General features: G+C 40.2%; 1 protein-coding gene across 2 annotated transcripts in view; it reads left to right on the top strand.

The window, feature by feature from the left end:
• The first annotated feature begins 74 nt into the window (after window positions 1–74).
• Window positions 75–22,996, top strand: part of Ahcyl2 (adenosylhomocysteinase like 2) — a 169,982-nt gene continuing 147,060 nt past the window's right edge. For both annotated transcript variants that reach the window (XM_028866191.2, XM_028866189.2), the window contains exon 1: window positions 75–532. In XM_028866191.2, the coding sequence (XP_028722024.1) occupies window positions 164–532 (369 nt within the window). In that variant the 5' untranslated portion in view covers window positions 75–163. The remainder of the gene's footprint in view (window positions 533–22,996) is intronic.

Below are 22,996 nucleotides of genomic sequence, written 5' to 3'. Positions count from 1 at the left end.
GCCGGGCTGGTGGCGAGCGAGCGGGCGGTGGAAGGGGGTGGGAGCGGAGGCGATGGAGGGGAGGAGTGGGGGTATGGGGGAGGGAAAGGGAAGGGAGGCGGGAGGCGGGGCCGAGTGGGAGCCCGAGCTGGAGTCGGAGCCGGCGGTTGCAGCGGAGGCGGTGATGTCGGTGCAGGTTGTGTCAGCAGCGGCTACGGCCAAGGTGCCTGAGGTGGAGCTGAGGGATCTGAGCCCCTCCGAGGCGGAGCCCCAGTTAGGACTGAGCTCGGCGGCTGTGGGCGCCATGGTACCCCCGGCGGGCGGCGGGGACCCAGAGGCTCCAGCTCCGGCTCCCGTAGCGGAGCGGCCCCCGGCCCCTGGCCCGGGCTCGGGGCCCACCGCGGCTCTCAGCCCTGCGGCCGGGAAGGTGCCCCAAGCGTCGGCCATGAAGCGGAGTGACCCTCATCACCAGCACCAGCGGCATCGCGACGGCGGCGAGGCCCTGGTCAGCCCCGACGGCACGGTCACAGAGGCGCCGCGCACGGTCAAGAAGGTACTGTGGTCGGGGCTGCCTCTCGGAGAGGCGGGGAGGGCGGGCAGGGGAGCGGCGGCCCTTCGCGGCACGGCGGCACCCACTTCCACGCCCTCTAGATCGTGGAGCCGAGAGCCCTTCTTTCCCCCCATGACGCCGCCACCCGGTGCTCGGCAGCGAAGCCGAGCCTCCAGGTGCCACGGCCGTACTTCGCTACGGATAACATGGAGGTAGCGCTCTTCGCTACTACTTGGACGAGGCAGTGGGAGGAGAGGCACCTACTACTACCCCCCCCCCCCCCCCCCGCCGCCTTCAGCACACTCCCGGGTGTGATTTTCCGGACTGTTCGGCGGCATAGAAAACCCTTCCCTCCAGCGATAAGGAGAGCTGGATCTTTTTCCTCGGAGGACGAGGAAGCAGTAGTTAGCGCTCACGAGAGCTCAGGCAACCCACTGAGTTGCCTGGCTTCTGTACAGAGGCTGACTTTCTGTCTCTCTGTAGCCAGCAGCTTTCCACAGGGCAGTACTGATCCCGTGTCCTTCCTTTCTAGCCCCTGCATTTCCCTGCACCGTGATTGTAGAAGGGTAATGGAGAGATGCTTCACTCTTAAGAGGTCTGCTCACCAGAATTACTAGATCATGGATGAGGAGAATGCTTATTTCATTTGTTGTGAGCAGAAAGTGTTAGGAAGAAATGCTGCTACTTTTGGGAAAGCGATCACTTGGGGCCTGTCTCAGCTGTCAGTTTTTTTGATACATAGTAACGTGTAATGATAGTACCCCATATTATTCATGCATTGACTGTCCTTTACCGCTCCCCCACCCCTGTTTTTTCTCCCCTTTCTCCATGTTAAGTCAACACAGGAGGAAAGAGACAAGAGATGTGGACCATCTAAAAAGAATTATGGTTTTATTTCCTAGACACAATATGAACACAGATTTATATTTTTTCTTCATTACAATGAGTGCATTTGTTCTGTCAGAACAATAAAAAGGATGTGAAGTCTACATTGGGTTTACTGTGTAGGGTTTGGGTGTATCTTGGATCCAACAAAACGTTTTGTTGGAATTACCTCATGACTTAGAGCAGATAACTTTTTCATTCTTACTTCCCAAATGTAGTGATAAATGGTGTCAGAGGCAAGACTGGAGGAATTTTAACAGTGCTTTAGGACATGCTTTGTCTGTCCTTAGCTATTTGGTGTCGTCCGTGTTAGCGTCTTTACCCCACCCTCCCACCCCCACCCCGCAATTATAGTTAAATGGAGGAATTGCAGTTAAACGAGGCAGCCTGGGCTAGGGCTGGAAGTACTTAGGTAAAAGTTAGGAAATCCAAAGCATATTTCTCACTAATTAAGATGCTTTGTAACTTTGACCAAATCTTTTTCTTGTGATTATTTTTTCTAAAGTTTGTAATTCAGTTCTTTTAAGGGTAAAAATATTTAATAAATTACTTTTAGAGTGTGACATTTACACTCAGGTATAGACCTGGGTTTGAATATAGTGCCCCTTCTCCTAGTACTAACTTTTGGATAATTTGCAAATTCGATGTCACTTTTATAAAATGAGGGTACTTATTAAAAATGTGTTCTTCCCATAGAACTTGGTACCTATAATAAAATCTTAAATGATAGCTTTTATTAAAATTGATTATTTCTCTCCTCAAGGCTTAAGTATGACCCTGTGACTTTCTCTGAAATGTATACATATAGGTAATAGTTCAGTAGATTCTGTATAAAGAAGTTTTTAAAAAAACCACAGGCCAGCACCCTAGAGTCTGTTTTTCCTAATTCCAAATGTGCTTCTTGGACATTTTCCTTGTTGCTGAGCCACCTTTTTTCTGTTTTTTTTTTTTTTCAGTATCAAAATCATGTTCCATGATTCTAGATTTACTCAGCAGCCTCAAGGCTATGAAGACAGGGCTGAACTTGCCTTCAATGTTAATTACACGAAAGAACCCGTAAGCAGGTGAAGTCCTGGGCAAGGATGAAGCTTATGACATAAGTGAGGACATCGCTGAGCTTCGCCTGCCTCCCTTCTCTCCTCTCCCTCTCCCTTCTCTCTCATCCTGCTCTCCTCCTCTTTCCTTGTTAGGGTCTCTCATATAGCCCAAGCTGCTTGGAACTATGTAGCTGAGGCTATCCTCTATAATCTTCCTGCCTCAGCCTCCTGAGTATGAGATTACAGCTGTGTGCCACCACCGTTGGCCTGAACTTTTCTCCTTTTTTTTTAAAACAAGGTCTCAGGGGCTGTAGATGTGGTTCTGTTGGTAGAGTGGTAGCCTAGCAGGCAAGATGCGCCAAGTTTGATCTACAGTACCATATAAGCCAGGCATGGAGGTTCATTCCTGTAATCCCAGTACTAGGAAGGTAGAGGCAGAAAGATCAGAAGTTCAAACTCATCCTTGGCTGTATAGTGAGTTTGAGGCCAGCCAAGCAGATTGATTGGATTTGAACTAATGATTCTTCTACCTCAACTTCCTGTGTGCTGGGATCTGAAGTGTGTACCACCACATTTGGCTTGCCATTTTTAAAGAGCACAATCTTTAGTTTTCTTAATATTGAATTGACTACATTTTCTCCAAGTAGAAAATCACTCAACAAAGAACCAGTCATGTGATGTTTTGATTTGTGAGCCTTTCTTGCTTCTTGAATTGTCTAGTTAAGCCATTCTGTCCTTGACTCTCCTCTGCTTTATTAAAGTGTGTGGAGGGACTGGGTATACGGGGATTAAAATAGTTGCATTTTATTTTGCGACTACCAGACAATCCTTCTTATGTTATTTCATTTCCGTTGATGTTTTCCCTTTTCCATTTGTGTATCAGTTATCAATTTTCTTGGTCCCATTACTCTGGTCAGCCACACAAGGGAAGTATGTAAGAGTCAGACTTCCCAAGTTCAGTAGTCATAAGAATGAAAATAATGGGGTGCAGGTTACCTGGCCACATCCATCATCCTGTAACTTGTGGTACTCCATAGGCCAGATCTTGTCATTGTGGTTATGATATATCTGTTTTTAAAGTTCTCTTTCATAAGTGAACTCAGCAAACATCTCTGAAGTAGTAATTTATAAAATGGGAAAATAAGTTCCACTATGAGTGAATGTAACAGCAGTTAAGAGCATTTCTTCCATGTGTTCTTAGAAATGGGTGCTAGCACAGTAGAGAAAACAAGGCAGAAAGGATTTCTGAAAAGTTCAAACTTCCTGGCAATAAGACTCCCAGCCTTAAGAGCCTCAGCTAGCGTGAGCTTACGTTACTATCGGTAATGACCATGTTCAGACAGACTCCATGTTTGTCTTGGCAAACGTATCTGCATTGTACTTGCTTTGTTGCTGTCAGGAGAGAATGAGTTGAGCCATGTTAGCACTTTCTTGCCCTGAATTGTTAAGCCCTCCATTCAGTTAATTATAGATTACTGAAATTGAGTGTTTTGGATAGAGGCATGGGAATGTGAGAACAGTGTGACTCCCTTGCCAGTTAGAAAAGTACAGCCTGGCAAAATGTTCAGTAAGGCAATTGGCAGTTGGACCCTAATAATAGTTACCATTAATTGGCCTTTTATGTGCCAGGAATTGTCATAGGTATTTCTGTAATCCTGACAAAGAACATTATGAAATGTAGATGGCATTATCTCAGTTTTACTGATGAGGAAATGTGGTTCAGAGAGGCTTAGTGCCTTGCCCAAGGTTATACATCTAAAAAGTGGCAGAGGTAATATTTAAACCTATGTCTGTCTCCATAGCCCATGCCTTTTTCATTGTGCCACACAGACTCTTTCTGAGCTCTTAGATGTCGGCCTCTGGTCTTCACCCAAAAGTCTGTAGATTTCTGAGTGAACTCTAAGGTGTGTCTGTCTGGCTAAGGCTTAGGTCACAAAGTGAGGAGAGTGAGTCAGGCTTCAGGAATAGGATGGGAGAAAACTATACGAATGTAGAACCTCAAAGAATTGTAAAGTTAGAGGATATGAAGAACATTTAATAAAGGGAAGCATTTTTAACATCAGTGATATTAACCTCCTATTTGTAATAAACTTGTAACCTGATAATGTATCCCCCACTCCCTTCTTTTTGAGTCAGGGACTTATAGTTTATCCTAGGTTGGCCTTTTTAGCTCCATGTGCCACCCAGGTTAGCCTCAAACTCCAGTTCCTTCTATTTCCACCTCCTGTGATTATAAGCATGTGCCATCATGCCTGGCTTTATCTTTATCTTTAAAGTTATGAATCTGGTGACCTGAAGAAAAGGTTCCTTTCTGTTGATCCAACAATTTTCCTCTGTTCTTTAAGTCCCTCCGCTATGAATCAGTCTTTGATTAAACCTTTTGGGAATTAGAAAGGGAAGTATACTGTTAGGTAATTTTTTAAAATTATTTTTATGTGTATAGGTGTTTTGCCTACATGTATGTCTGTGTACTACTTGTGTGCCTGGTGCTGAAGGAGACCAGCGCAGGGCTGTAGACTGCCTGGAACTGGAGTTACAGCTGGTCTAGTGAACCACCCTGTGGGTGCTGGGAATTGAAGCCAGGTCCTCTGGAAAGCAGCCAGTGCACTTGACCACTGAGCCATCTCCTCAGGCCCCTTGTTAGGTGGTCTTACTTTATACTAGGCCTTGTACTTACAGCTTGATGAGTACTATTTTACTTAATCCTTTTAAGAGCTCTTAAAGATAGTATTCTCCTTGTTTTATTGAGGAAACAGAGATTAAGACATTTGTCTCAAAGTTACCCAGCAATGTATTAGAGTGAGAAGAAACCTAATCTGTTTGATCGTGGAGACCAAATTGTGTATGTTTTCAATTGCAGGCGATTGCTCTAGATCGAAATACCAGTTGTGTGTTCCATGCCTGGAGGAGGACATCTAGAAAAAAGTTTTCAGTTAATTGAAGAAATTAACAAATACAAATAATAGTCTACTTTTTCTTAATGAGAAAGAGGGAAATGATCTTTATTCAGAGTCTTTGTTGAGTTGAATTTCTAAGTAATATTCTTCTTTTCATGGTAGGGCTTTTAAAAATTAGTATATTGTGTATGTGTTCGCGCGCACGTGTGTGTGTGTGTGTGTGTGTGTGTGTGTGTGTGTGTGTGTGTGTGTGTGTGTTAGAGGAGGGGGGCAATGTATGTACAGTGGGATTCATGTAGAGGCCAGAGGTCAACCTTATGGAACTGGATTTCTCCTTCCTCTTTTATGTGAATTCTAGACATCAAATTCAGGTTACCAGGCTTGCACAGTAAGTGACTTTACCTGCTGAACTATATCTTTGGCCCTTCAAAAATTTTTAATTAATTACTTTAAAAATAAAAAAAAATTATCTTATGTAAATGGGTGAGTGCCTGTATGTTTGTATGTTTACTATGTGCCTGCTGGTACCTACAGAAGCCAGAAGAGGGAGTCAAATTCTGGAACTGGATGAAGTTAACAGGGTGTTTTGAGTCACCATGTGGGTGCTGGGAATTGAACTTGAGTCTTCTGTAAGAAAGAGCAGGACAGGCTCTTAACTATTGAGCCATCTCTCTAACTTCCTCTAATTAATTTATTTTTAAGACAAGCCTTTTTGTAGCCTGCTGGCCTTAAACCTGCGGTCACCCTGCTTTAGCCTTCCCAAGCACATGGGTTAGAGGCATCATGCCTGCCTGCCTTGTAGTTCTTACTAAATACTCAGAGAGGGACGACTGAGATGGCTTGGAGGAGAACCATCTTGGTGGTTACCTAGATCCCCTACCCTGTATTATGTTCATGTAGCAGGGGACCTAAAAGTCACTTATCCAATGGACAGTTTCAATCAGCCTGATAAAATTTTTACAAAATTTGTAGGAGCTTTTTATAGTCTTCATGATTATGACTAGAAACTTGGTGAGAAACAAAGGAGAAAGTTTCTTCTGTCAGTTTCTAGTTCTAAATTTCCTATTTTAAGTTTTTATTGCATATATATTTTATGTGTATACACATGTGCATTTGTGCATGTGTGGAGTTGGCTCATAATGTGCATTCTTGGATCAAACGCAGGTGTCAAAGGTGGCAAATGCCTCTAATCATTGAGCCGTCTTGCTGGTCCCTCGAAAATTAGCTTCAGTTAAATAGCTTAAGACGTGCATATTTTTCTCTCTCTTCCGCAGCTATATTCTGAACAATTAGCTATTTTCTTTTCTCTTGTACACTTGTATTAATAGCTGGTGATTTTTAAATGTTGTTTTCATGGCTTCATCAATCAAAACTGTCAGTTTTGGGCACTGAGTTCTTAGAACCCATGTAAGCAAGGGGGCTAGAGTACTAGTTTTGTACTCCACTAGAGAGCTAGAGTTGTTCTGTTACAGTCCTTCCTTAACACCTTCCAGAATACTGCAGATCTGAGACTAAGCCTGGCTTCTCTAGATAATCACCTCCAGTGCTCCAAGGTGGCCCTTTTGATTACTTTAGAAGATGTAAGGACCAGCAAGACAGCTCAGCTTCTGCCATCAAGCCTGCTGACCTGAACCCACATGCCTGGGAACCCACATGATGAAAGAGAGAACTAACTCCCTAAAGTTATCCTTTGACTTCCACATGAATCAATCCCCCCAACACACACACACACACACACACACACACACACACACACACACAATCAGTCAATAAATGTAATTCTAAAAGTTAAAGGAAAAAGAAAAATCTTAAATATTAAAAAAAGATTTAATAATGTTCTTGGAAATTCCCTTCTCAGTCTTTGTGATGCTTACAGTGTCTATAATTTACTCAGTACATACTCCACGCCAGACATCTGTCTTATCTATTAATCCTCATAACAACTTTATCAGATGAGTAGCATTATCTTTATTCTACAGATGAGAAAATACAGGCTTAAAGAGAGTAATTAACATGCCTGAGGCTTTGCCAATCTGCGATGCCTTTGGGATCAGTGAGATGAAACATTACCCATAGCAACAGTGGGAGGCTTTGTCACAATGCCAACCCCCTACTGCTCTGACCAAACTCCCATGTGATGTCTGCGTGAGCTGCTGCTAAGACTGCTCTGTGTAACCCTTTGGACATTAGCATCTCTCCTGTTACTGGAGGCGGCAGAAATCACCATGCATCTTCACATCTTTGTTTACTTTGGCCACCTATCATCCGTCTTAGTACTCAGCTGGTTTATCACTGCCTTCATCCTTTCAGCTAACTCAATTCCCCAAGCCTTTCTAGTTTATTTTCTCAACATTCCATTATCAGCAAATCCCCATGTAGCATCAGCCTTTGGGCAGCAAGATCAAGTCACGGGGTGACAGTGGCAGTGCTGTTGGTGTTGGCACATGGTGGCCAAAGCTCTGACATGTAAATCAAGGGGCAGCATCTCTTGCTTGCCACTGTCACTTGTAATGTCTTGGCCAAACCAATTTTATGACTTTTTTAGCTGTGTATCCTTGAAACAGGTTTTCTACCCTGGAAGCTGTTTCATAGTCTTTCTGTAAATTCCTTTTCTGTTTATTTCAGTCCAAATTGACTTCTAGTGCTTGTGAAACTGAGTAATGTACTGGTTGTACTAACCTTCTACCTGCCTAGTTGCCTGAACCCATGGAGCTGAAAGTTGTTGGAGAAAATCTGAAAGCTAGACAGATGAGTGCCAGGATGAATTTGTAATCAGCAGCTTGTGAGAAGTCAGCATTGTTTAGCAGTATTATGCATGTCTCTATCAAGTTCACCTTCCCATTGCAAATGACTATTTCATACTGTATTTCTCCTCTGCCGTGTGCTCTTCTATTTAGACCAGGTAGAGGCTTTCCTTTCATTACAAAAACAGAAGACCCCACATGGAACTCCTCTGTACTTCCTGTCTACAAACCTATGTGGACCTGGGACTTGTCCTTTTCTTCCTACTGTCACGGTAGAGGATTTGTCCTCATTCTGTCAAAGACAAATCCCCCCGCAGGCGCTTTAATCGTAGTTCTCTCAGTAGTGTTAAAGAGTAGGCCTCTGCTCAGTTCCTCTTTCTCCAGGCGTTTTGTCACTCAACCTTCACTTCAACCTGCCAACTTCCTTTGTGTCTCTCAGAACCCAGCTTCGTAAAGGACTTTTTGTGTGTATACATTGTTTGTTTGTTTTTCGAGACAGAGTTTCTCTGTGTAGTCCTGGCTGTCCTGGATCTCGCTCTGTAGACCAGGCTGGCCTCAAGCTCACAGAGATCCGCCTGGCTCTGCCTCCTGAGTGCTGGATTAAAGGCGTGCGACCACGCCCAGCTGTGTGCATACATTTTTGATCCTTATGAACTCCTTATCCCATCCTAATATTCTGACTGAAAGAAAACTTAGTACAATGTCCTTTAGATTGGGAAATGGCATTTTGTTTTTCAGCCCTCATCTTACTAGACTTTTTGGCAGCATTTGGTAGTTTCTTATGAAACACATTGCTCCTTAGGCTTCTCTGACACTGCTCTTTTGTTGCTTTGTGCTTTGGAGGCAGGGTCTTATGTAGCCCAGCACTTGTCATAGAGCTAAGGCTGGCCTTGAGCTTCTGATTATCCTGCCTCCTGCCTCGACCTTCCTAGTGCTGGGTTAGGTGTGCACCACCGCACCCAGCTTTATGATACTGTTTTTTCTTTATTAGTTTTCATTTAATTTTTGTGGCTGCACCTCATTCTTTGTTGATACTTCCTCCTTGGTTTTGGGACTTCTGTTCTATTGATTGGATTTCTCCCCTTGTTACCCACATCATTCTTTGTGTCTAGAAACTCCCTTTGCGTTCCTTTAGCTAAGACTCCTCTTCTGAACGCCAGTCTTAGGTTTATACAACTGCCGGTTTGCAATCAAGCTCAATGGTTTTGTGTCGAAAACTGAATTTTGTTTATTTTTATATTTATTGTGTATGTATGAATGCGTTGCCTGCATGTATGTACGTGTACCATGTGCTTGCCTGGTGCCCATGGAGGCCAGAAAAGGGCATTGGATCCCTTGGGATTGAATCTGGAACTTCTACAAGAGCAAGTGCTTTTAACTGATGAGCCACTTCTTTGGCTCCCTAAAACTGATTTTTGCTAATTCCCCAATTTTTTTTGTTTGTTTTTGGTTTTTTGGTTTTTTTTTGAGACAGAGTTTCTCTGTGTAGTTTTGGTACCTGTCCTGGATCTCACTCTGTAGACCAGCCTGGTCTTGAACTCACAGAGATCCATCTGGCTCTGCCTCCCCAGTGTTGGGATTAAAGGCGTGTGCTACCACCACCTGGCTTCCAAAATGTTTTATTCTTAACCTTTTTCTTCCAATTAAATAGAACTTCCATTATTTTCCCTTAACTTGTTCGTTTTTTTTTTTTTTTTTGGTGCTAGGAGTTGAATCCAGGGCCTTGTACACACTCTACCTTTGAGCTACACTCCTGCCTCTCACAAACAAATGCTTTTAATTATCCAACTGAAACTTGAATATATTCTTGTAAAAGTAATTCAATTTAATAAACAGAAATCCTTCATTAGCCCCAACCATTCTCATCTCTCCCCAGAGATGACCTCTGCTATCTTTTGTCTTTCTAGACTTTCCTATGAATTTACATGCATATTTGTATATAAATTTATAGCTTTATAATAACTTGTACATAAGTAAAAGTACAGTGTATGTACAATGTTTCTCAAGTTCTTTTTCAAAACTTTAATATTGTTTTGAAATTCTTTCTATATCAATACATATAGATATATCTTATTTTTATTTTTAAAGACAGGATATTACTATGTAGCCCAGGTTTACCTTAAACTGGTGATGATCCTTCTGCCACCTTTGTGTCTTTTTTTTCCTTTAATTTGTAAAGATTTATTTTTATTTTATGTGCATGGGTGTTTTGCCTCTGTGTATGCCTGAACCACATGTATGCAATGCCTAGTGAGGCCAGAAGAGGGCATCAGATCCTCTGGCCCTGGAATTTAGGTGGCTGTGAGCTACCAGGAGGGTACCAGAAACTGAACTGGGGTCCTCTGCTAAAGCAGCCAATACTCTTCACAGCCGAGCCATCTCTCCAGTGTCCCCGCCCCCATTCCTTTTAATTGCTGAGTTGATGTTTATTAAAGCATTCTTCTGGTACATACTTTTAACCTTTTTCTCTTTTTTAAGAAAATTATTTTATGTGTATGAATATTTTGCTGGGATTTGTTGGTGTGCCACATGCACACATGGTGCCCTCAAAGGTCAGAACAAGACAGTGGATCCCCTGGAACTGGACTGTAGTTTTTGACAGTTGTGAATTGTCATGTGAGTACTGGGAATCCTCTGCAAGAACAAGTGCTTTTAACTACTGAGCCATCTTTCCCAGTTCCCTTTTTCTCTTTCTTGATAAATAGTCCTGTAGTACTTATATGTATGCATTCTCTTGTGCTCATGTAGAAATGTTTCTCTAGGATAGTTATCTAAGAGGAAAATTTGGAGGTCAAAATACCTTTTGAGGGGTAGAGGGTTCAAAAATAATCTACTGTGTAGTCCATGGTGGTCTTATCTTCCTGCCTCAGCCTCTTGAGTACTAAGATTGTACATGTACATCACTGTGCCTTGCTAAGTAGTCATATCTCAGTGTATTGCAACATGTAAAGGTTCAAAATGTAAATACCGGGCTGGAGAGATGGCTTAGAGGTTAAGAGCAGCACTAGCTGTTCTTCCAGAGGTCCTGAGTTCAATTCCCAGCAACCACATGATGGTTTACAACCATCTGTAATGAAATCTGGTGCTTTCTTCTGGCCTGCACAGATGCAGGCAGAACATTGTATGCATAATAAATAAATAAATATTAAAAAAAAGCAGTGTCAAAATGTAAATACCATTGTTACATATTTGCTAACTCTAACAAGACAACCCTTGCCATCTGTCTTGACCAATACTACATTTTTTTTTTAATAAAATTGATGAGAAGAACTCTTACTGCTTATTGACTTACAGTCTTCTCTTGTAGTAAGGCTGAGAATATTTCCAGGCATATATTGATAGTTTGAATTCCCTTATAACTGCTTATTTATAATCACTAATAAAGTATTTATGGAGCGAGGGACTACTATATGCCAGGTCCTGGGGATGCAGCAGTGAATAAAATGGGTAAAAATCTCTATACTTCCAGTGGATGGTCTTTTTTATTCTTTAAATATTTGGGATATTTACTTCTGTATATGCTGCAAATATTTTTTCCTATTATTTTTTTGTGTGGTGTTGGGGATCAGACGTGTTAGGCAAGTGTTCTACTGCTGTTACTGGGGTGCTAAGCCCCCAATATCCCTCTTTTGTTTCTCATTAACTTGTAACTATAGTTTTCACGTGGCTTAAACATTTTATGTCTTACTGGCCTTTTCCATGTTGATAAACAGATTCTATGTTTTCATGATTGTGTCTGTTATATTTTGGTTTCTAGTCCATCTAAAACTTTTGTTTATAATATATATATATAGGTCAAGTACTATTTGTAATACAAGATGACATTATTTGTTCCCAAATAAAATGTCTTTTTTACCTACTTTTAGTTGGTTCTGGTTGTTTCTTTCCCTTTAACTTATCTTTCTTAACTGGACATTTATTTGATTGTTTTTTTAACCAATCTCATATAATTGGGGGCTTCAAACGTGCTGTGCAACCAAGCTGCTTTGAAGTCCTGATCATCCTGCCTCTGCCTCCAAGTACTGCGGCCATAGTGAGCTAGCACACACACAGCCTTTTTCCTTATTTTCTAGCTGTATATATACAAGTAGTGACTAAAGAGCATACATTTTTAATAATTCAGAATGACAGGAAAGTTAACATCCTATTGTTAGTAACTGAGGGCTTATAATGAGTTACTCATAAGAACACTGGGTATTTTAGCAAATATTTGTTTGATATAGTTTACTTTTTCTTCTTTTACATTTTATTTATTAGATTTATTCATTTTACTTTTTATGTGAGTGTTTTGCCTCTATATTTGTATGTGCATCACATACATGTTAGTGCTCACAGAGGTCAGAAGATGGCATTAGATCTTCTGGAACTGAGCTGGGCGTTGGTGGCGCACGCCTTTAATCCCAGCACTCAGGAGGCAGAGCCAGTCGGATCTCTGTGAGTTCTAGGCCAGCCTGGGCTACCAAGTGAGCTCCAGGAAAGGCACAAAGCTACACAGAGAAACCCTGTCTCGAAAAAACCAACAACAACAACAAAAAAAGATCTTCTGGAACTGGAGTTATGGATGGTTGTGAACCATCATGTAGGTGCTGGGAATCAAACCCAGGTCCTCTACAAGAGCAGCACTTCAAGAGCAGCAAGTGCTCTTAACCTCAGAGCCATCTCTCTAGCCCCATAGTTTAAGTTTTGGTAAAAGTTGGAGCCTCAGTGGTCATCCTCAGGGAGGTTCATCTGCTAATAGTTTTTTACTAAGTTGGAAGAATGTATCCCTGTATGGTCTTTTCCAAAACATTTGATTTTTTTTAAGGCATTACCACAGGATTTGAGTATGTGTAATAAAATTGTAGGAAAAACTTTTGATTTTTCCCTGGTTAGGTGATAGTGTGTGTCTCTACCTTTTGAGGTTGACATTATGTGCTCCAGGTTTAAAGAGGGGCTTCTTTTCCTAGAATGTAAATAAAGATTTTTCTTCAACAAAGCTGTATTAACTAAAGCCTAATGAGCTCAAGGCTACTTATGCTTTGGGAGACAGAAATAGAATAGGAATTTTTACTACATTAATTCACACTCTTTATAGAAATAAAGGACAGTGTGGTAGCTCAAGTCTATAATCTCAACACTTGGAAGGATGAGGCAGGAGGATGGCTGTAAGTTCGAGGCCAGCCTGAGTTACAGAGGAGTTTTGGTTCAGTCTGGGATAAGAGTCTGTATACAGGACCTGGGATAAAGGTCTTGTACCATGTCCCTATAGTGTGTGGCCTACTTGGTCTGTATTATAAGTAACTCTTGCTTCTCTAATACACTGTGAGCTTCTTTGTGTAAACCCATTTATTTATTGTGTGCCAAGCACTGCTTAGCTTTGGAGTGATAAAATCAGCAAATTGCGGTTCTTGCCCTAGAAAAGAGGATAGGAAATGTAGATAGGGAAATAAGTAAATATAATTTAGTTTGACATGGGCAATAATGAAAGCAGGAATTGTAGTTTGAGGAGGTTAGTTTTGAAATTGAGATATATCACTCCAGAAAGCTAGTTGGTTTCACAATGTAGTTGAACCTTTTTGATGTTTTCTTGTTCTAGCTTTAAAAGCCCAAAAATTCATACAATGTATATTTGCAAGCTTTTTGCCTTTTAGGACTTGTTCATGCAAACCAAATTTACACAAGGCTTATTTAAAATAAGCTGGTAACTTCTACTTTATGATTAGATTCTGAATTGATCTGAAACTTAGGTAAGTCAGGGGTACTCTGGAAAAATCTATATAGGATGTCTAATTATAATCAAAGACAGTTTTTAAAGTTTGGAGTAGTTAGGATGGATCCCTGCTGCTCAACTGAATTTTGCTCTTCAAACAGGCAAGTCTGTTTTATACCAGTGAGCAAGTGCCAGAATCCCAGTTTGTTACTCATTGTTGACTTCATATTTCTCTTTTATGAAACTTGTAGAGGGGCAAGAAAAACTATTTTAGAGTTTTGAGGAAGGGTGGGAAATAGTGAGACTTGTAATAGAACATTTTACAGACACAAGTCGTAGAAATACACAGGCTTAGGTACACAAAAAGATGAGATCCAGAGAGAAATGGATACACAGACTAACAGACAGTCACATTTGCATTTTCCATGTGTGCATATATAAGAACCCTCTGCTGGGTCAATTCTCTGACATGTATCTCCATAGAGTCTCCTGTATATACTAACAGAGACCTTGCCCACACACACCTGCACACACACCCTGATTCCTGCCCTTTGACACCGATAGGTAATGCTTAAAACAGATTTTATGGAACTTCACTAGTGTTCTCCACAGTTATTTTGAGAAGGAACAAATATTCTCTCTAAGGTGCTTTTAACTGAGCCAGAAATGAAACAAAAACAGAAGGGCTGCCTGTGGGTCTGTAGAACAGTGAATTTGACAGAGCCAGTTTTCTTTGAATTCCTGTCTCTAGAACTGCTTGTTCCTGGGTATCATTTTCAGTTTGAAGTACTCTTGATTTCTCTCTCTCTCAGGAGCTTGCATCCTAGGTTGCTGGTTAAGCAGAGTTCCAAGCTCAGTTTCCCTTGGTGCTCATTAACATACATCCATGGTGCTGACTGAGTCACATAAACCCATCTGGGATTGGAAGCTTCACATTGCATCTATGTGAAGGAACTTGCACTGAGTTCTCTACGGGTGTGTAATTCTCTTACCACCACCACCACCACCACCACCACCACCACCACCACCACCACCCCAGTTTGGTTAGCTTTTTTTTTTTTTTTTTTTTAAATTTGTTATTTTTATTTTATGTACATTGGTGTTTTGCCTGCATATATGCTTGCTCATACATGTCAAATCCCCTGGAACTGGAGTTACAGGACGTTGTGAGCTGCCATGTGGGTGCTGGGAATTGAACCTTAGTCCTCTGGAAGAGCAGTCAGTGCTATTAACCACTGAACCATCTCTCCAGCCCTTGGTTAGCTTTTTTTTTTCTTCCTTCGAGACAGGATTTCTCTGTGTAGCTTTGCGCCTTTCCTGGAACTTGTTTTGTAGACCAGGCCGGGCTTGAACTCACAGAGATCTGCCTGCCTCTGCCTCCCAAGTGCTGGGATTAAAGGCATGCGCCACCACTGCCTGGCCCTTGGTTAGCTTTTAAAGAAGTAAAATATTATAAATAAAATTGAAGACCCTTTTGTTTTCTGTTAATTTTCCTTTATCTCTTTTTACATCCCCATTAGAAACAAAGACTATGCCAGGCAGTGGTGGTGCACGCCTTTAATCCCAGCACTCGGGAGGCAGAGCCAGGTGATCTCTGTGAGTTCGTGGCCAGCCTGGGCTACAGAGTGAGATCCAGGACAGGTACCAAAACTACACAGAGAAACCCTGTCTCGAAAAACAAAACAAAACAAAAAAAGAAACAAAGATTACTGTTAGCTAACCTTTTCTGTTGGTGAATTGTTGCTGTAGTTGTTTAATAATTGCAATTGTATATTGTTTATAAGTTTTATATAAATATATTAAAGATACTCTTCTGCAGCCTACATCTTTTGCTCAATTTTATGTGGTTTTTGTAGTCAGATCAAGGGATAGAACCACAAGGACATCCAAATTGGAAAAGAGGAAGCAAAATTCTCCTTGTTTGCAGATGACATGATCTTATATAGAAAAACCTAAGAATTCCTCCAGAGAACTATTGGAACTTGATTAGTGAATTTGTGAGGCTTCAGAATGTAAAATCAACATAAAGTAACCAGTAGCATTTCTGTATCTGAACAGTGAGCTATCTGAAAAGACAACCAAGACAGGAATCCAATTTAGAGTAGAAAAAAGTCTAAGAATAAATTTAAGGAGGTGAAAGAACTCTCACTATTAAACACTAATGAAAGAAATGGAAAAAGACATCCAAAAGATGAGAAAGTCACATGTTCATAGATTGAAGGAGTAAATATTGTTAAAATATTTATGTCATCCAAAGTTATCTGGAAAAAAATCAAGTAAAACCAAAGTGGTCTATGGGTTGTATAGTCTCTATAAAATGCCAAGGATATTCACAGATACAGGGAAAAAAATCCTTGTAAAATCTATATGGAATCAGAAATACTATGAACAGACAAAGGTGGAAAGAATGAAGCTAGAACTATTACAATATAATAGAATATACTACAAAGTTACAGTGGCCCAAACAGTATTGTACTGGTGTACAAAAAGGCACAAGACCAGTGAAACAGGACAGAGAAACCAGAAATAAACCTGTTATGTGTACAGCTAATTGGTATTTCAACAAAGGCACCATGAGTATTTATTGGAGAAAGGACAGTCTACAATAGTAAATGGTGCTGAAGAAAGTGGATGCCTGTATCTGGAAAAATGAAATGGGACTTTTAACACTTAATATGTGCAAAAGTCACCTTAAATAGAAGGCTTAAAACTATGAATCTACTAGAAGAAAACATAGCAAATATTTTAGACCTTGGTGTGGCCAAAGATTTTGCATGACTCCAAAAGCTAGGCAATGAAAAAAGCAAAAATTAACAAGTAGGGTCTTCAGACTAAAAATTTTCTCCATGACAATGAAAACTATCAACAAAGATAAGGGCCTGTAGAATGGGAGAAACTTTGCAGATGATCCATCCAACAGGAATTAATATCTGTAATTTATAAGAAATTCAGACGACAGTGAAAAATAACCTAAAGAACAGATAGACAAAATCTGAATAGACAGTTCTCATAAGGTCCTTATGTGGTCAAGAAGTGTACGGAAAGAAGGCTCAGTGTCCTTGATGAGAGAAATGCAAATCATGAGGTACCTTCTCACCTTAGTTGGAATGGTTGTTATTAAAGGATAGAGTAGTAACAGTGCTGATGCTGAAATGAAGAGAGGAAACTCATGCAGTGTTGATGGGAATGTAAACTAGCACAGTCATTAGGGACAATAATAAGGAGTTTCCTCAAAAACTAAAAATAGGACCAGATTTGATCAAGTAATCCAGTACTGGACATATATATCCAGAGCAAATGAAGTCAATGTGTCAGAGATATCTGCAGTCTCATGTTTATTGCAGCACTATTCACAATGGTCAAGATAGGGTTAATTAAAGTGTCTATCAATGGATAAATTGATAAACTGATATATATGCATACTGTATTCTATGATATGTACAATGTTAACTACACAAAAATGATATCCTGTTACTTATGGCAACATTGATAGAATTGGAGGATCTTATATTAAAAGGGAAACAAACAGGCACAAAAAGAAAAATACTGTATGTTCTCACATGTGAAAGCTAACACTGTTGATCTTATTGAGAGTGGTGGTCCATGTCTGTAATCTCAGCATATGGGAGGTAGAGATCAGAACATCTTGAGTTCTAGTCCAACTCATGCTATACCATGAGACCCTATCTCAGGAAAACCGAGGGCTGGAGATGTTGGTCGGTGTAGAGTGCTTGCCTAGGATATGCAAGGCCCTGGGCTCAATCCTGAAAAAAAAAAGTTGATAGAAGTGGAGAATAGTGCTGACATAGGCTGGAGGGATGGTGGTTAATGGCTACAGAGGTCTAGTTACATAAGAGGAATAGCTTATGATGTGTTGTAGCACAGTTCAGTAACTATGGTTGACAACAATTAGTTGTTTATTTCAAAATAACTAGTCAAAAGGATTTTGAGTATTACTGTCACAAAGAAATGATACTTATTTTAAAGTGGTAGGATATACCAATTACCCTATTCCAATCCATTCTTTACACATTGTGATTATATACTAAAATATACTGTGTTCCATTGATATATAATTCTAGATTGTCAATTAAAACCTTAAAAATCGGGGCCAGAGAGATGGCTCAGGTTAAGAGCACTGGCTGCTCTTCCTGAGGACTGGAGTTCAATTCCCAGCAATCACATGGTTTCTCACAGTGAGATCTGGTGCCCTCTTCTGGCATGTGTATACATAATAAACAAATAAACAAACAAACAAACAAATAAAAATATTTAATCTTGCTAGCCGGGCGGTGGTGGTGCACACCTTTAATCCCAGCACTTGGGAGGCAGAGGCAGGCAGATCTCTGTGAGTTTGAGGCCAGCCTGGTCTACAGAGCTAGTTTTAGGATAGCCAAAGCTACACAGAGAAACCCTGTCTTGAAAAAACCAAAAAAAGAAAAAATTTTTTAGAACTTTTTAAAAATCAATTTGATACATGTGGATTTTCTAGTTGATTCATTTTAACTGAGTAGCACTTCATTGTATTAACATATTACAGTTTACCCATTCATCTGTTAAAGGAGATTGTTTCCATTAAAGTAAACATTCTTTTTTCTTTTTTCTTTTCTTTTCTTTTTTTTTTTTTTTTTTTGGTTTTTCGAGACAGGGTTTCTCTGTGTAGCTTTGCCCCTTTCCTGGAGCTCACTTGGTAGCCCAGGCTGGCCTGGAACTCACAGAGATCCGCCTGCCTCTGCCTCTCAGTACCAGGATTAAAGGCATGCGCCACCACCGCCTGGCAGAGTAAACATTCTTTTTATTTTTATTTTTTTAAGTAATCATTCTTAATCATTTCTTTTTTTCTCACATGTAAGGAATTTCTCCAGGGTATGTCTCTAGAAGCAGAATTACATAAAATAAAGTAACTTCACCAGATTCAGTACTCCTAATTTGCTTCTAGATGATGATGATGATGATGATGATGATGATGATGATGATGATGATGATGATTTTGGGACAGTCTAATGTAATGTAGCCCAGGCTGGCCTTAAACTCTGTGTAGCTGAGAATGACTTGACTCCTGATCATCCTTCCTTCATATCCAAGTAGTAGAATTACAGATGTGCTGCCATTTTATAAAAGACTAAAGACTTTCATTTGTTTTTTTTTTGGGACAGGGTTTCTCTATGTAGCTCTAACTGTCCTGGAACTCACTATGTAGAACATGCTGGCCTTGAACTCACAGAGATACACCTGCCTCTGCCTCCCAACTGCCACAATTAAAGGCATGAGGCATCATGCCAGGCTGTAAGTGCAGACTCTAATACTGTTTTAAGGCTCATTATGATTTCCATTCTAAGGGAAGGCAGTCTAAGGTGCCTTTTTAAAGTGAAATATATGTGGTTGTATGTTTAATAGAGTTTATTTCACAGTGCAGCCTTATTGTTTCACCTCCCATAAGACCCACAGACGGCATCCTTCTGTGGGATGGATTTATTGACATATGTGTACTTTGATTGCAAGTTTTGATTTTATGCCTTCTGCCCTAGACTGTGAACTAAGTCTACAAGGACTTAGATCTTGTTTTTCTTGTTTATTCTATTAAGTTTCTGACAGATAGTGAAAGAATGACTAACTCAGCCTGCCTTATGTTACTTACTCAAACAGGAATGATTAGTGTAAATTAGCTTTATTATAGAGTGAATTTTCATCCTCTAAATCCTCAGATTATTCCAGAGTAGGACAATCTACTTTGCTTAAATAGGATTTTGTTTCAGTTTCTTCCTAGTACTTAAGTTAAATATTACCAGATTTATAATTCTCTTATACCTGTGCTTTTTTTCTCCTCCTCTTGAGGGATGGAGATTGAACATAGGACCTTACTGGGTAGGTGCTCTACCACTGAGCTATATACCTAAGTCCTACATGGGTCCATTAAACAAATTTGAGGGCTGGAGGTTTAACTAAGTGATGGAAGACTTGGTAGTATTCTTGAAGGTCTTAAGTTTGAACCTCAGCAGTGAAAATAAAAATTGAAGTGCTTCTTTATTTAGGTTTGTCAATATGACACAGTCTAGAAATACCTAGGAGGCTTCTGAGACTATCTGAGGGATTATCTTAATTACATTATTTGGGAGGACCTACCCACTGTAGTTTGCACCTTTTCCTGTAAGAGAGCTGAGCATTAGTATGCATGCATTAACTCATTACTGTCTGCTATTGATCGAGGAAATAATGTGATTAGTTGGTTCAAATTCCTGCTGCCTTGATTTCCCTGAAATGATGGTGTCTTAGCTATTTTTCTATTGCTACAATAAAACACCATGACCAAGGCAACTTATAGAAGAAAGAGTTTATTGGGGATGTACAATTCAGAGGGTTAAAGTCTATGACCATCATGATAGGAAGCATGGTAGTAGGCAAGCAGGTAGGCATGACCCCAGAGCAATAGATGAGAACTTACTTACATTTTGATCCACAAGTACAAAGAAGAGAGAGCGAACTGGGAATTGCATGGGCTTTTAAAACCTCAAAGCCCACCCTAGTGACACACCTCCTCCAATAAGACCACACTTCCTAATCCTTTCCAAACAGTTCCACCAACTGGGGACCAGGCATTCAAACATATGAGCCTATGGGGGCCATTCTCATTCAGACCACCACAAGTGAACTGTAACCTGGATTTGTGAGCCAAATAATCCCTTTCTCCCTTAAACTGCTTTTTTTTTTTTTTTTTTTTTTTTTTAAAGATAGAATCTCCAGGGTCTCCCTGTATAGCTCTGGCTGTCCTACGACTCACTGTGTAGACTAGGCTGGCCTCAAACTCACAGAGATCCATCTTCCCCATCTCCAGAGTACTGGGATTAAATATGTGTGTCACATCTGGCTCCCTTAAGTTACTTTTGTCAGGGTATTCTATTATAGCAACAGGAAGTAAAACCAAAGACAGCCGTGTGTGTGTGTGTGTGTGTGTGTGTGTGTGTGGTGTGTGTGTGTGTGTTGTGTGTGTGTGTGTGTGTCTGTGTGTTACATGCATGTGAGTGTGCAGGCACACATGCTTGTGCACATATGTGTTGAAGCCTGAGCAGGATATCGGGTGTTTTCTTTTTTGTGCTTGCCTTGAACAAGGTCTTAGAGAACTAGAAGCTCCTAAGTTTCACCTGTCTTCACATCCCCGAACGCTAGAGTGACAGCATGTGTATCCATGCCAGCTTTTCACATGGTGCTAAGAATTTGAATTTGCGTCCTTCTGTTTGCACAGCAAGAGCTTTTAACCACTGATGCATCTTCCCATTCCCTGCCTTTACAGTTCTAATGGAATGAAAATAAATTGTGCTGTTTTTGCCAATTAACCAAACTATCTCATGCCATTTCTCAAAAATTTTAGGCCTAGACAGTCATGACTGACTTGTATAATTTTATAGGGACCTGCTTTCATAACTAACCACAAACCTCTGACACTTTTTCCATTGTCAGAAAGATATGGCCTAAGTGTCATGTTGGAAGTTGCTATCTTCTTAGTAAAATAAAATTCCATTTGCAGAGGCCAGTATTTGGGTTTTTGTGATTAATAAATGCATTCTGATTTTAATAGCTTATGTGTTGAATAGTTCATATTTGGTATTTGGAGCCTATTCTTCATTTATCTCTGCTTTGTTGATCAGGCCCTTCTGTACATCATGGAGGACTGTTAGGATTTACTCAGCAGTTGAACTACAGGGTTTCACGTCCAGTCTTATTTTCTGTCCTTGCACCTTAGTGATGCTTCAGTGAGTTTATTATTAAGTTTCCTCATACTGCTTGGTGATAGCAATTCACATAGCTTGATAACTAAAAACAAACAAAAGCCCTCATTGCTCCTAGTACACCTGTTAATGTACATAGCTGAGCCTGTATTCTTTTTCTGTAATATTATATTTGAGTTAATGCATAATGCCTTATAAATTTTATAATCTTTAAAATATTTTGGGGTGTCTCAGAAATAATTTTGAATTTTTTCTCTTACGTTGGGTGGGATATTTTATTGATTTGTAATTTTTTTCACTGTTTTCTATTTGTTCTTTTATTTTGAGACAGTCTTCCTCTGTATCCTAGGCTGGCCTTAAACTCAGCTGGTCCCTCTACCTCAACCTCAAGAGTGCTAAGAGTACAAGTGCTGTACCATACATGATTTGAATAGTGTATTCAAATCGCTTTTGTTTGTCTAGCTAAACTGTCAGATATCTTCAGTATGTATGTGGTTGTTGGTAGACTGTTTGGACTTGCACATAATAAACACTTGATGCTTATGATTATGGAGCTGAACCTTATCCATGAACTATTGATTTATTGCATACTTGTCTCCACTTAGCAACCTAATTATCTCTGTCCCTTGGATATAGTATCTGATGCAGTCACATCTGTGGACATTTTAGTATTCACTTTTCAACTGTTTTAGAAAGACAAGTTCTACATTCCTCATAACTGACTTGAACTTGCTGTGTAGCCAATGATTACCTTGAACTTGAAAAAATAAGTTTTTTATATTCATTTATTATTATTACGTGTGTGTGTGTGTGTGTGTGTGTGTGTGTGTGTGTGTGTTCATATGTGTGTCTCTGTGTCTATGTGTAGGTCAGAGGCAACATGTGTATAGAAGTCAGATGACAATTTGTAGGAGTCAGTTTTCCCATTTAGTGGGTTCCAAGGATGGAACTCAAGTTCCCAAGCTTAGCAGTCAATGTCCTTACCCGTGGAGCCATCTTGGATTTTTTTATCCTCCTGACTACATCTCTGGATTGCTGGGATTGTAGATACGCACCTCCATATCTGGTTTGTGTGTTGTTAGGGATTGAACACAGTGCATTATAAAAGGCAAGGGCAAGGCAGACATTTCACCAGCTGAGCTATATCCCAGCCTTTTCTTGTATAGCACATTCTTAGGTTGCTTCTGGGGCAGTCAGCCTGATAATTAAGCCTTGGAAAGAGCCCAAGTGTTTAAGGCTCCTTGTCTAGGCAATAGCAACAGGAACATTAGTGTGTGTGTGTGTGTGTGTGTGTGTGTGTGTGTGTGTGTGTGTATTATATAGCTATTTATGATAATATATACAGAAATATGTATCTGCATATGTATATATACACACATACTACTATATATAACACACATTGATATATGTGTAATATATATATATTAATTCTAATACATATATTAATGTAAAGTTCTTAATCAATATTGGTTTTATTGAGGAATATTGGGT

The sequence above is a fragment of the Peromyscus leucopus genome, chromosome 3 (genome assembly GCF_004664715.2).
Source record: "Peromyscus leucopus breed LL Stock chromosome 3, UCI_PerLeu_2.1, whole genome shotgun sequence".
Lineage (NCBI taxonomy): Eukaryota > Metazoa > Chordata > Mammalia > Rodentia > Cricetidae > Peromyscus > Peromyscus leucopus.
This window is presented reverse-complemented; position numbering and strand designations above follow the sequence as displayed.